The 14,072-nt window shown below is 42.8% G+C and overlaps 1 protein-coding gene across 1 annotated transcript; it reads left to right on the plus strand.

Moving 5' to 3' along the window:
- Positions 1-639: 639 nt before the first annotated feature.
- On the plus strand, positions 640-1,343 carry LOC123425970 (ATP-dependent DNA helicase MER3 homolog; the record flags this gene model as incomplete). Its single annotated transcript, XM_045109748.1, has 3 exons — positions 640-681; positions 858-879; positions 981-1,343. Coding segments are annotated over 3 exons (369 nt in total), but the record flags the coding sequence as incomplete, so codon positions are not given.
- Positions 1,344-14,072: the final 12,729 nt, after the last annotated feature.

Below are 14,072 nucleotides of genomic sequence, written 5' to 3' on the forward strand. Positions count from 1 at the left end.
ACAACAAGAGACTGGGCCGCCGCTCCCCTCGATCCATCGGCCGCGCCTGATCCCGTGCGATCCGCTCCCCAACGGCGCGGTAGAGATCCACCATGGAGGCCAGTGAAGTTGACTACCAAAGTTCTTGGTATGATTCAGGCTTCTCGTTATTTTACTATTTGGATGAGCATATGAGTGCATACGAAAGATTGACGCCGTACTTTGGCAACCTATAAGGTTGTTTATCATGAAGCTACTTGAACTTTTCTTATGCTCTAGGCCAACTATTGTGCTGGTCCGACATAGTGAAAGTAATACTCAATCTATTATTTTTTTGTCTTGCCTTAAAGAACCGATACCCTTCCAGATATTATCAATTATTTTGAATGCTTTGTATACCATGTGCTTCAATTTTTGGTTTAATCGTGTTAAAGCAAGAAAAACATTACTCATGGCTGAGTCCATCCTCTGCATTGAAGGGGTGCAAATTTTACCAGTCATAAAATGATGTTAAAATAGATCTTTACTTTGTGCTCCTAAAAATTCAGGAGCATGTGGATTTTCCATAACAATTTGATACAAGTTAACATCTCTGATGATATTTAGTACTGTCAGCCATTGGTGTGTTTTCCCTAATTAATAATTGTTTCATGGTGCTATTTAGGTTATGCTCCAGCGAAAAATGACTTCCTCTTCAAGAGAGTACGCATAATTCCTGTCCTATAATGTTTGTTTTTTCGAAATTCTAGGGACGGATTAAGGAGGGGTGTTCGGATATATTCTATCATACTTTCTGCACAATGTTTTCTTCCAAAAATATTGGACACTGTTTGCATAATCTTTTAAAACTTAATTTCCTTTGTTTCTTTCACTTTCAGAGGCTACAAAGTTTCATTTTCGGTAAGTCATATCTCCTCATCTGTCAATTACACAGCCTACTGCCCATAAGTTAAATTGTCAAAATTGAAGTGCTCAAAATAGAAAGTGAATATTGAATACAGATATACTGATGCAACACTCAAGAGGGAAGTCTGCACTTGTTTTCTGTTCTACAAGAAAAGGTGCACAAGAAGCATCACAGTGCCTCTCACAAACTGCAGGGTCTCTTGGCTATTCAAATCCATTCATGAAATCTATGCAGCAGTATGAACATCTACGAGAGGCTTCCTTAACCTGTAGTGACAAGCAGCTGCGGTCTTGTATCGTACATGGAGGTCATGTTGAATCTTGTTCTCTGGAACATGACCTTCCTAATTTTGCTACCGATTACAGTGTTTTTGTCTTCTTATCTGGACACTCATGTTAGGTGTTGCCTAAATTTACACTAACATAGTCGTATTTCCAAATTTCAGTTGGTTTCATAATGGTGGTCTTTTCTTAAAGGATCGGAGTCTTGTTGAGGGGCTTTTCCTGAAGGGTGATCTTCAAATTCTATGCACGACAAATACTTTGGCATGACATCAACTTACCTTCACATACAGTAGTGATAAAGTCGGCACAATTTTTGTGAGAACTTTTTTTAATGTGAAAGCATTTCTACCAACTTTTTTTAATGTGAAAGCATTTCTACCAACTTTTTTTAATGTGAAAGCATTTCTACCTACCCTTTGATCTTTTTTATGATATTTTCTGATTTTTATACATTTTGTAGCGACAAAGAGAAGGGATCTTATGTAGAATATGAGAGATCCATGGTTCTTCAGGTGTGCTACTAAGTCTCAGTTGCTCCTGCAAAATAACATCTTAACAAACAAAGGATATGCACCACCAAGCATTTATTTGCTATGCATTTTTTTCCTTCCAGCCTAATATACATGTTGCCTAAGGTGTTTTGACTTGCTTACCTGATTAATAAATGAAAATAATAATAATAGACAGGTTAACAAATTTAGCTCAGGCCTTGTTAATATCAATATAATTATATGTGAACTATCCTTTGAATAACATAAGTTGGTTCTGACTTTGTTCCCGCAAATGATCGGATATGCTAAATTATTTTTCATGTATACAAGGATTTGGTTATCCTGTAATGCATTATCGTATCTATTTGAAGTTATTTACATTTTGTAATTAAAATAGGAAACAATGGTATGTGATAATGCCCTTGCTTCTGATAGAGCCTTTTTTTTGGGTCACCTCACAGATGTGTGGGAGGGCTGTCCGTCCACCATTTGATGATACTGGAACAGTCGTAATTATGACAAGAAGAGAGACAGTAATTTTTCTGTGTTTTCCTCTCTTTTCCTCTCTTGTTAATTCTGAAATACCATTGACGGAAAAATGATTGATTGTAACAAGCACATATGTTGAAGCATATACAACATTGTTTCTTACCGCATAAACTTAATTTCCCCTCCTGTTGTTGACCTTCAGTGTTGAACCTAAATAACTTTTACAATCTACAAATTATTATTACAAGCCAAAAAAGCTTCAAGAAGGTATTTTACAATAATATTCATGTGATGAGCTAGCGACGGTCCAGTTTCAGATTATTCTCCGTGCAGGTGTTTTTTAAAAGAATTATCTGTGCGCCTGTTGGTTCACTGCACTCACTAACAGTGTCCTACATAGAAACCTCTGCTACACACTCAGGTTCAAAAGACAGAAAATAGAGCAATCAGCAGTACCCATGAATACGATAAGAATAAAGAGTAGAGAAGATGACACACGTTTTTTGTGATGTTTCATAGAGAGTTGCACGTGCATCTTTGCCTAAATTTATAGTTACACAACAATGTTGAGCATTTATTTGGGGGCCAATATACTTAAAGTTGTATGAGTTTTGATCAAGAACGTACCGGTATAAATTATTATTGACTTACTTATGTTCAACTCAAATTTAAGTATGAGTGGCATGTATTTTGTTTTAGTGATACATTGTATATGACAAGAAAAAGTATATAGTGATATTTTATGTGATGGACGCTTTGAGTGGAGGGATTGTAATGGAGGGGTTGCTAGGGTGATAGAACTCATGTTCCATTGGTTGACGACGACGAGAAACAAGGGATTTATTACGATGACGGTGAGACAACTGATAAGGTTGGGTCGGACTCAACAGCTAGAAATAACGGTGAGCAACATAAGTTTGTTATTCCGTGGCAACGCACGGGCGCTCAACTAGTATACTGTAAGAGCTAAAACCCAGTATGTTAGTATGTTACCATACTTGCTTCACTTTTGATCATTGTCACCAGTTGTCAGTTGCCTTTTTGTAACTGAATAGTCCTCAGTCTGTTCCGGCATTGGTCTCTTTCTTGGATGAGAACCCTGACAAGTACTCCCAGTAAAACAAACTTCTTGATCGGTGCCTGGCCAAATAATTTAACATAACTAAGGTCAATGGATTAAGTATCAGCTACACAAATACACTTGAAACTGAAACGTTATGCCTGAAATTCTTAACAGGTGGGCATTTCGAGGACCACAACCTGTAAAAAGTATCCGTTTCAATTATGAACCGCTAAATCATTTAACTAAAATAGAAATCTCAAGCATCTTACAACTTTAAGTGGGCACTGCAATCTGCAACTATCTTATTGATGTAAACTAGGAATAACCCTACTTAACCCATCAGATCTATACAAAAGCAACACTGCATTTCATGCCACAATAGTTAACACTGACACACCTAATCTTCTATGGACAATATCGTATCACTAGATGTTGTAAGATGCTAATAAAATTATATAAGAACTAAAACCATATGTTACCGTACTTGCTTCACCATTAGCCCCAGTAGTGAGATGCTTTTTTGTAGCTACATAGTCCATCTGTTCTGTCATCGGTCTCTTTCTTGGATGGGAACCCTCACGAGCAGTCTCTGTACAACAGATTTCTTGACTGGTGCCTGGCCCAACAACTTAATATGATTAATATCATTGGATTAAGTATCAAATAGACAAATACAATTAAAACTAAAATTTATGTCTGATATTCTTAACATGTGAGCATTTCAAGAACCAAAGGTGAAGAGGTGAGAAACTGTGTTCCAAAACAACACTATGCGCCTGGTTTACTGCATTGCATTAGCCCCAGATGATATCTCAGAATGTTGGGTAGAACATACAGGACATCAACTAGTTAAATCAAAATTTACAGCGCATGATCTTAATGCAACGCTTGTGTTCAAATGCAGCTCTGGACCCAGGCAGGAGGACTTTCTCCACATTATTTCTAAATTAGCTTTCCAGGGAACCAAATGGTAGGAAGGAGCAGAACGCATCATGGCAAGTTATCTAAATTGGTGTATCAGAAACATTATCATCAATGGACAAATACTACTGTAAATAATGCGCATAGCCATCTACTACTTCCTTCAATCCGAAAAAATTGTCATGGAGGAAGTAGTAGATTTGAGGTTCTTAAGGAACTATCAGGAATCAAATATGAAGAAATGATATTTATCTTGTTGGTGGGGAAATTTATTCCATGCAGTTTGAGTGGCCACTAGTATCGTTGTTACTACAATGCCACAGATGCTGTTCCTGTTGGTCGAGTTTTTTCCCGTTGCTGTCCTGTTTTGGAAGCAATGGGGGTATATTCAACTAATTTACCTTCATTTGCAGTAGATATGACCATGGAATTTTTAGCAGGCCATGCCATGGTACCTAACATAGTCTGGGAGATAGCAGAACCTGTAGTAAATTGGAAGTTAGAAATCTCTACTATTAAAGGAGGATCGATCTACAAGTGTACAAAGTGCATAATATGTTTTGGAACTAAGGGTCTGTTCGGCAACTGCCCAACTCCTGGCTTCTCTGAATCAGCGGGCAAAGCTGGGCCGAACGGGTCAGCTCCCAGAAGCTAGCTTCCCAGATCTAAGGCGGGTTGTAGTGTAGAAACGAGGAGCTGGTGTTTTGGCGATCCCAGAAAACGAGGAGCTGGAGTTAGAAGTTATTTACAGAAAGATGCCACCGCGAAGTGAAACAAAACGGTTCGTATAAGAAAAGAATAGAACGGAGCAGGTAACTTCACTCTCTACCAGGCCAGGATCGAGTTTATTCGGCCAAGCCACTACCAGCCCAGGACTAGCGATCTGGGATCTGCGAATTCTATGTCGAACGGTTTTTCTCATCCATGATTTTCGTCCGGGAGCTGGAAGTGAGATCGAGAAGCTGGATTTGAGGATTTATGGAAGCTGAGCAGTTGCCGAACGGGCCCTAAGTGCCCGATGGAATCCTCTACGGCTACATATGTGGAGCGGTGCCGAACGGTCCAACTCCGTGGAGCCTGCCGCGAAGCCCAGCACTCATGTGGTGTAATTTTGCGGAGGCTTGAGCTGAAGCATATTTCCTCCAAACATAGAAGCTGGAGTTGCTTGAATTTAGGGGAGCATACCCTTCCGAAGTGGCATGTATAATGTTTCGATACAAAGAAAACCTCCCCAGCGAACAAGCAACCTCGCGACCCCACAGCCAGATCAGCGCACATCTCTCCTCTCTCGCACATGCTGGCGGAGCGGAAGTTGCCACGCTGCCGAATGCTTCGCAACTCCCGTCCAAAGCTGGCTGAGACCGGCGGGCCGAGAAGCGGCATGTTTGGGAATCTAGAGAGCTTCCGAGCAAGGCCTAAACATAATATCATATTTGTTGCAATGTAACTATAAGCAACATACAAACACACAAATATTTGACTTGTGTGGTGAACACATGCTCGTGGATTACAAGATGTTTTTATGCCCCGGCCTCTGCATCGAGTGATGCATACAGTCATTTATTTAATAACTGAAAAGATCCGAAGTTGGTACAAAGTCGAAAGGAAAAGGAAAAATAAATTACAAGGCGATCAACGCCCAAGCCAAAAAGATGGGTAGGAGTAGCTGACTAAATCCCTATTCTGTCAGCATGCCGCCATCCATATCGGCTGAAGATAGCCTGAGCTACCATCTTTCATCGGGCACACCCAGTAACCAAAGGCTCCCTGGTTTTCACAGAAGTGAGTAAGGACCACATGCGGATCCAGGCGGTAGCTCTGAAGATGACCTGCAAAAAGTGAATAGATTGTTGTCTGTTAAAAACTAGGTCATTTCTGCAGTTTCATATAGCCCATAGAAGTGCAGAAGTTCCAACTCGGATTAGCTTAGCGAACGATATATTAACCCCGTCAAGCCATGTCCCAAATAACATATTAATGCTAGTAGGCGGGGTAATGTTAAAAGCAATATGGATTGAGCGCCATAATATTTTAGCCATGGGGCAGTCCAGAAAGAGGTGCTTGATAGTTTCATACGCCTGACAGAAGCTACATCTTCGATTTCCTTTCCAATTTCGCTTGGTCAAGTTATCCTTAGTTAAAACAACTCCTTTGTGGACAAACCACAAAAAGATTTTTAACTTAAGGGAAACCTTAACGTTCCAAATATGTGAAGATTTTGGAATAATTGAACTATCAATAACATGGTCATACATTGATTTTACGGAGAACGTGCCATTGGAGGTCAGTTTTCAAACAATCCTATCCGAGTCATCAGAAAGACTAACATCCATCAGCCTTCGACTAGATGTAACCATCTGGCCCATCTAGTGCCTATCAAGGATCTGCAAAACTGAATGTTGAGAGGCGTCTCACGTAACACTGCCGCAACAGTCGTCTGCCTATGCTGGGCAATGTTATACAGCTGCGGATATTGAAGGGCCAGGGGCTCGTCACCTAGCCAGATATCCTCCCAGAATCTAGTAGATTCACCATTGCCGATGATGAATTTAGTCCTGTTAAAAAAAGTTGTTTTTGTCTTCATGAGACCCTTCCAAAAAGGTGAATCTCCAGGTCTCACAGTGACCTGAGCTAAGGTTTTTTGTTGTAGATACTTGTTCTTCAGAATTTGTATCCACATACCTTCTGATTCCACAGATAATCTGAAAAGCCACTTGCTGAGCAGACACCTGTTTTTAACCTCTAAGTTTTCAATCCCCAACCCTCCCTGATCTTTGGGCCTACAAATAATATCCCATCGAGCCAGCCTATATTTGGTCTTGACTGATGGGGAACGTCGCATGGGAAACAAAAATATTCCTACGCGCACGAAGACCTATCATGGTGATGTCCATCTACGAGAGGGGATTTCCGATCTACGTACCCTTGTAGATCGCACAGCAGAAGCGTTAGTGAACGCGGTTGATGTAGTGGAACGTTCTCACGTCCCTCGATCCGCCCCACGAACCGTCCCGCGATACGTCCCACGATCTTGTACCGAACGGACGGCACCTCCGCGTTCAGCACACGTACAGCTCGACGATGATCTCGGCCTTCTTGATCCAGCAAGAGAGACGGAGAAGTAGATGAGTTCTCCGGCAGCGTGACGGCGCTCCGGAGGTTGGTGGTGATCTGATCTCGGCAGGGCTCGTCCGAGCTCCGCAGAAACGCGATCTAGAGGAAAAACCGTGGAGGTATGTGGTCGGGCTGTCGTGGAAAAGTCGTCACAAATCAGCCCTAAAACCTCCGTATATATAGGTGGGAGAGGGGGGGCCTTGCCTTGAGGCTCAAGGAGCCCCAAGGGGGTCGACCGAGCTAAGGGGGGAAGTCCTCCCCTTCCAAACCGAATCCAACTAGGTTTGGAAGGTGGAGTCCTTCTCTCCTTTCCCACCTCCTCTTTTTTTTTCTTTCTCTTTGATTTCTTATCCTTTGGCGCATAGGGCCTTCTTGGGCTGTCCCACCAGCCCACTAAGGGCTGGTGCGCCACCCCCAAGGCCTATGAGCTTCCCTGGGGTGGGTTGCCCCCCCGGTGAACATCCGGAACCCATTCGTCATTCCCGGTACATTCCTGGTAACTCCGAAAACCTTCCGGTAATCAAATGAGGTCATCCTATATGTCAATCTTCGTTTCCGGACCATTCCGGAAACCCTCGTGACGTCCGTGATCTCATCCGGGAATCCAAACAACATTCGGTAACCAACCACATAACTCAAATACGCATAAAACAACGTTGAACCTTAAGTGTGCAGACCCTGCGGGTTCAAGAACTATGCAGACATGACTCGAGTGACTCCTCGGTCAATATCCAATAGCGGGACCTGGATGCCCATATTGGATCCCACATATTCTATGAAGATCTTATCGTTTGAACCTCAGTGCCAACGATTCATATAATCCCGTATGTCATTCCCTTTGTCCTTCAGTATGTTACTTGCCCGAGATTCGATCGTCAGTATCCGCATACCTATTTCAATCTCGTTTACCGGCAAGTCTCTTTACTCATTCCGTAATACAAGATCCCGCAACTTACACTAAGTCACTTTGCTTTCAAGGCTTGTGTGTGATGTTGTATTACCGAGTGGGCCCCGAGATACCTCTCCATCACACGGAGTGGCAAATCCCAGTCTCGATCCATACTAACTCAAAGAACACCTTCCGATATACCTGTAGAGCATCTTTATAGTCACTCAGTTACGTTGTGACGTTTGATACACACAAAGCATTCCTCTGGTGTCAGTGAGTTATATGATCTCATGGTCATAGGAACAAATACTTGACACGCAAAAAACAGTAGCAACAAAATGACATGATCAACATGCTACGTCTATTAGTTTGGGTCTAGTCCATCATGTGATTCTCTTAATGACGTGATCCAGTTATCAAGCAACAACACCTTGTATATAATCAGAAGACCCTGACTATCTTTGATCAACTGGCTAGCCAACTAGAGGCTTGCTAGGGACAGTGTTTTGTCTATGTATGCACACATGTATATAAGTCTTTATTCAATACAATTATAGCATGGATAATAAACGATTATCTTGATACAGGAATTATAATAATAACTATATTTATTATTGTCTCTAGGGCATAATTCCAACAGTCTCCCACTTGCACTAGAGTCAATAATCTAGCCTCACATCATCATGCGAATTACATTGTAAGAAATCTAACACTCATACAGTTCTGGTGTTAATCATGCTTTGCCCGTGGAAGAGGTTTAGTCAGCGGGTCTGCTACATTCAGATCCGTGTGCACTTTGCATATACTTACGTCCTCCCCTTCGACGTAGTCGCGGATGAGGTTGAAGCGTCGTTTGATGTGTCTGGTCTTCTTGTGAAACCGTGGTTCCTTTGCTAAGGCAATGGCACCCGTGTTGTCACAGAACAAGGTTATTGGATTCAGTGCGCTTGGCACCACTCCAAGATCCGTCATGAACTGCTTCATCCAGACACCCTCCTTAGCCGCCTCCGAGGCAGCCATGTACTCCGCTTCACATGTAGAATCTGCTACGAAGCTTTGCTTGAAACTGCACCAGCTTACCACACCCCCATTAAGAATAAATACGTATCCGGTCTGTGACTTAGAGTCGTCCGGATATGTGTCAAAGCTTGCATCGACGTAAACCTTTACGGCGAGCTCTTCGTCACCTCCATACACGAGAAACATCTCCTTAGTCCTTTTCAGGTACTTCAGGATATTCTTGACCGCCGTCCAGTGATCCGCTCCTGGATTACTCTGGAACCTGCGTGCCATACTTATAGCCAGGCTAACGTCCGGTCTAGTGCACAGCATTGCATACATGATAGAACCTATAGCTGAAGCATAGGGGACGGTGCTCATATGCTCTCTATCCTTATCAGTTGCTGGGCACCGAGTCTTACTCAATCTTGTACCTTGTAAAATTGGCAAGAACCCTTTCTTGGACTGTTCCATTTTGAACCTCTTCAAAACTTTATCAAGGTATGTGCTTTGTGAAAGTCCTATCAGGCATTTTGATCTATCCCTGTAGATCTTAATGCCTAGAATGTAAGCAGCTTCTCCTAGGTCCTTCATAGAGAAACTTTTATTCAAGTAATCCTTTATGCTCTCCAAAAACTCTACGTTGTTTCCAATCAGCAATATGTCATCTACATATAATATTAGAAACGCTACAGAGCTCCCACTCACTTTCTTGTAAATACAAGATTCTCCAACCACTTGTATAAACCCAAATGCTTTGATCACCTCATCAAAGCGTTTGTTCCAACTCCGAGATGCTTGCACCAGTCCATAAATGGATCGTTGGAGCTTGCACACCTTCTTAGCATTCTTAGGATCGACAAAACCTTCGGGTTGCATCATATACAACTCTTCCTTAAGGAAACCGTTAAGGAACGCCGTTTTGACATCCATTTGTCAGATTTCATAATCGAAAAATGCAGCTATTGCTAACATGATTCTGACGGACTTAAGCATCGCTACGGGTGAGAATGTCTCATCGTAGTCAACTCCTTGAACTTGTGAAAACCCTTTGCCACAAGTCGAGCTTTATAAACGGTCACATTGCCGTTAGCGTCCGTCTTCTTCTTGAAGATCCATTTGTTCTGAATAGCCTTGCGGCCCTCAGGTAGTGCTTCCAAAGTCCACACTTTGTTTTCATACATGGATCCTATCTCGGACTTCATGGCCTCTAGCCATTTGTTGGAATCTGGACCCACCATTGCTTCTTCATAATTTGCAGGTTCATTGTTGTCTAACAACATGATTGACAAAACGGGATTACCGTACCACTCTGGAGCAGCACGTGGTCTCGTCGACCTGCGTGGTTCGACAGGAACTTGAACCGGAGTTTCATGATCATCATCATTAACTTCCTCCTCAACCGGCGTCGCAACGACAGGGGGTTCCCCTTGCCCTACGCCACCATCTAGAGGGATGATAGGTTCGACAACCTCATCAAGTTCTATCTTCCTCCCACTCAATTCTCTCGAGAAAAGCTCCGTTTTTAGCAACAAACACTTTGCCCTCGGATTTGAGATAGAAGGTGTACCCAACTGTCTCTTTTGGGTAACCTATGAAGATGCACTTTTCCGCTTTGGGTTCCAGCTTTTCAGGCTGAAGCTTTTTGACATAAGCATCACATCCCCAAACTTTAAGAAACGACAACTTTGGCCTTTTGCCATACCACAGTTCGTATGGTGTCGTCTCAACGGATTTTGATGGTGCCCTATTTAAAGTGAATGCAGCTGTGTCTAATGCATAACCCCAAAACGATAACGGCAAATTGGTAAGAGACATCATAGATCGCACCATCTCTAATAAAGTACGATTACGACGTTCGTACACACCATTACGTTGTGGTGTTCCAGACGGTGTCAACTGCGAAACAATTCCACATTGTCTTAAGTGAGCACCAAACTCGAGACTCAGATATTCACCCCCACGATCAGACCGTAGGAACTTGATCTTCTTGTTACGATGATTTTCAACTTCACTCTGAAATTGCTTGAACTTTTCAAATGTTTCAGACTTGTGCTTCATTAAGTAGACATAACCATATCTACTCAAATCGTCAGTGAAGGTGAGAAAATAACGATATCCGACGCGTGCCTCTACGCTCATCGGACCACACACATCGGTATGTATGATTTCCAACAAGTCACTTGCACGCTATCAAGATTCAATATGAACAATCCTCTCACATTGGGTGCATGACCATAAAAGATGTTACTCATAGAAATAGAACAACCATTATTCTCTGACTTAAAAGAGTAACCGTCTCGCAATAAACAAGATCCAGATATAGTGTTCATGCTCAACGCAGGCACTAAATAACAATTATTCAAGTTCATAACTAATCCCGATGGTAACTGAAGTGAAACTGTGCCGACAGCGATTGCATCAACCTTGGAACCATTTACTATGCGCATCGTCACTTCATCTTTCGCCAGCCTTCGCCTATTCCGCAGTTCCTGTTTCGAGTTGCAAATATGAGCAACAGAACCGTTATCGAATACCCAGGCACTACTACGAGAGCCGGTTAAGTACACATCAATAACATGTATATCAAATATACCTGATTTTTCTTTGACCGCCTTCTTATCAGCCAGATACTTGGGGCAGTTGCGCTTCCAGTGACCCATACCCTTGCAATAGTAGCACTCTGTTTCAGGCTTAGGTCCAGCTTTGGGTTTCTTCGTCGGATTGACAACAGGCTTGCCGCTCTTCTTTGAATTACCCTTCTTGCCTTTGCCGTTTCTCTTCAAACTAGTGGTCTTATTCACCATCAACACTTGATGCTCTTTACGGAGTTCAGACTCTGCGACTTTCAGCATCGCAAACAACTCGCCGGGTGACTTGTTCATCCCTTGCATGTTGTAGTTCAACACAAAGCCCTTATAGCTTGGCGGCAGTGATTGAAGGATTCTGTCAGTGATAGCCTCTTGTGGGAGTTCAATCCCCAGCTCAGCTAGACGGTTTGAGTATCCAGACATTTTGAGCACATTTTCACTGACAGACGAATTCTCCTCCATCTTGAAAGCATAGAATTTATCGGAGGTCTCATACCCCTATCGATCCGGGCGTTCTTCTGAAAGATGAACTTCAACTCCTGGAACATCTCATATGCTCCATGACGCTCAAAGCGACGTTGAAGTCCCGGTTCTAAGCCATACAAGACTGCACATTGCACTACTGAGTAGTCCTCCTTACGTGTTAACCAAGCGTTCTTAACATCCTGGTCAGCCGTAGCGGGTGGTTCATCTCCTAGCGCAGCATTAAGGACATAATCCTTCTTCCCAGCTTGTAAGATTAACTTAAGATTACAAGCCCAGTCTACAAAGTTGCTTCCATCATCTTTCAACTTAGCTTTCTCTAGGAACGTATTAAAATTCAGGGTGACTGTCGCGTGAGCCATGATCTACAACATAAATATATTCAAAGTGGACTTAGACTATGTTCAAGATAATTAGAGTTTAACTTAATCAAATTACTTGCTAAACTCCCACTCAAAAAGTACATCTCTCTAGTCATTTGAGTGGTTCATGACCCACTTACACTAGCTCAAGTCCGATCATCACATGAGTTGAGTATAGTTTCAGTGGTAAGCATCCCTATGCTAATCATATCATCTATATGATTCATGATCGACCTTTCGGTCTCATGTGTTCCGAGGCCATGTCTGCACATGCTAGGCTCGTCAAGCTTAACCCGAGTGTTCCGCGTGGGCAACTGTTTTGCACCCGTTGTATGTGAACGTTGAGTCTATCACACCCGATCATCACGTGGTGTCTCGAAACGACGAACTGTAGCAACGGTGCACAGTCGGGGAGAACACAATTTCGTCTTGAAATTTTAGTGAGAGATCACCTCATAATGCTACCGTCGTTCTAAGCAAAATAAGGTGCATAAAAGAATCAACATCACATGCAATTCATAAGTGACATGATATGGCCATCATCACGTGCTCCTTGATCTCCATCACCAAAGCATCGGCACGATCTTCTTGTCACCGGCGCCACACCATGATCTCCATCAACGTGTCGCCATCGGGGTTGTCGTGCTACTCATGCTATTACTACTAAAGCTACATCCTAGGAAAATAGTAAATGCATCTGCAAGCACAAACGTTAGTTTAAAGATAACCCTATGGCTCCTGTCGGTTGTCGTACCATCGACGTGCAAGTCGATATTATCTATTACAACATGATCATCTCATACATCCAATATATCACATCACATCGTTGGCCATATCACATCACAAGCATACCCTGCAAAAACAAGTTAGACGTCCTCTAATTTTGTTGTTGCATGTTTTACGTGGTGACCATGGGTATCTAGTAGGATCGCATCTTACTTACGCAAACACCACAACGGAGATATATGAATTGCTATTTAACCTTATACAAGGACCTCCTCGGTCAAATCCGATTCAACTAAAGTTGGAGAAACTGACACTTGCCAGTCATCTTTGAGCAACGGGGTTACTCGTAGCGATGAAACCAGTCTCTCGTAAGCGTACGAGTAATGTCGGTCCAAGCCGCTTCAATCCAACAATACCGCGGAATCAAGAAAAGACTAAGGAGGGCAGCAAAACGCACATCACCGCCCACAAAAACTTTTGTGTTCTACTCCAGAAGACATCTACGCATGAACCTAGCTCATGATGCCACTGATGGGGAACGTCGCATGGGAAACAAAAAATTTCCTAAGCGCACGAAGACCTATCATGGTGATGTCCATCTACGAGAGGGGATTTCCGATCTACGTACCCTTGTAGATCGCACAGCAGAAGCGTTAGTGAACGCGGTTGATGTAGTGGAACGTCCTCACGTCCCTCGATCCGCCCCGCGAACCGTCCCGCGATCCGTCCCACGATCTAGTGCCGAACGGACGGCACCTCCCCGTTCAGCACACG

Source organism: Hordeum vulgare, chromosome 2H (genome assembly GCF_904849725.1).
Source record: "Hordeum vulgare subsp. vulgare chromosome 2H, MorexV3_pseudomolecules_assembly, whole genome shotgun sequence".
Lineage (NCBI taxonomy): Eukaryota > Viridiplantae > Streptophyta > Magnoliopsida > Poales > Poaceae > Hordeum > Hordeum vulgare.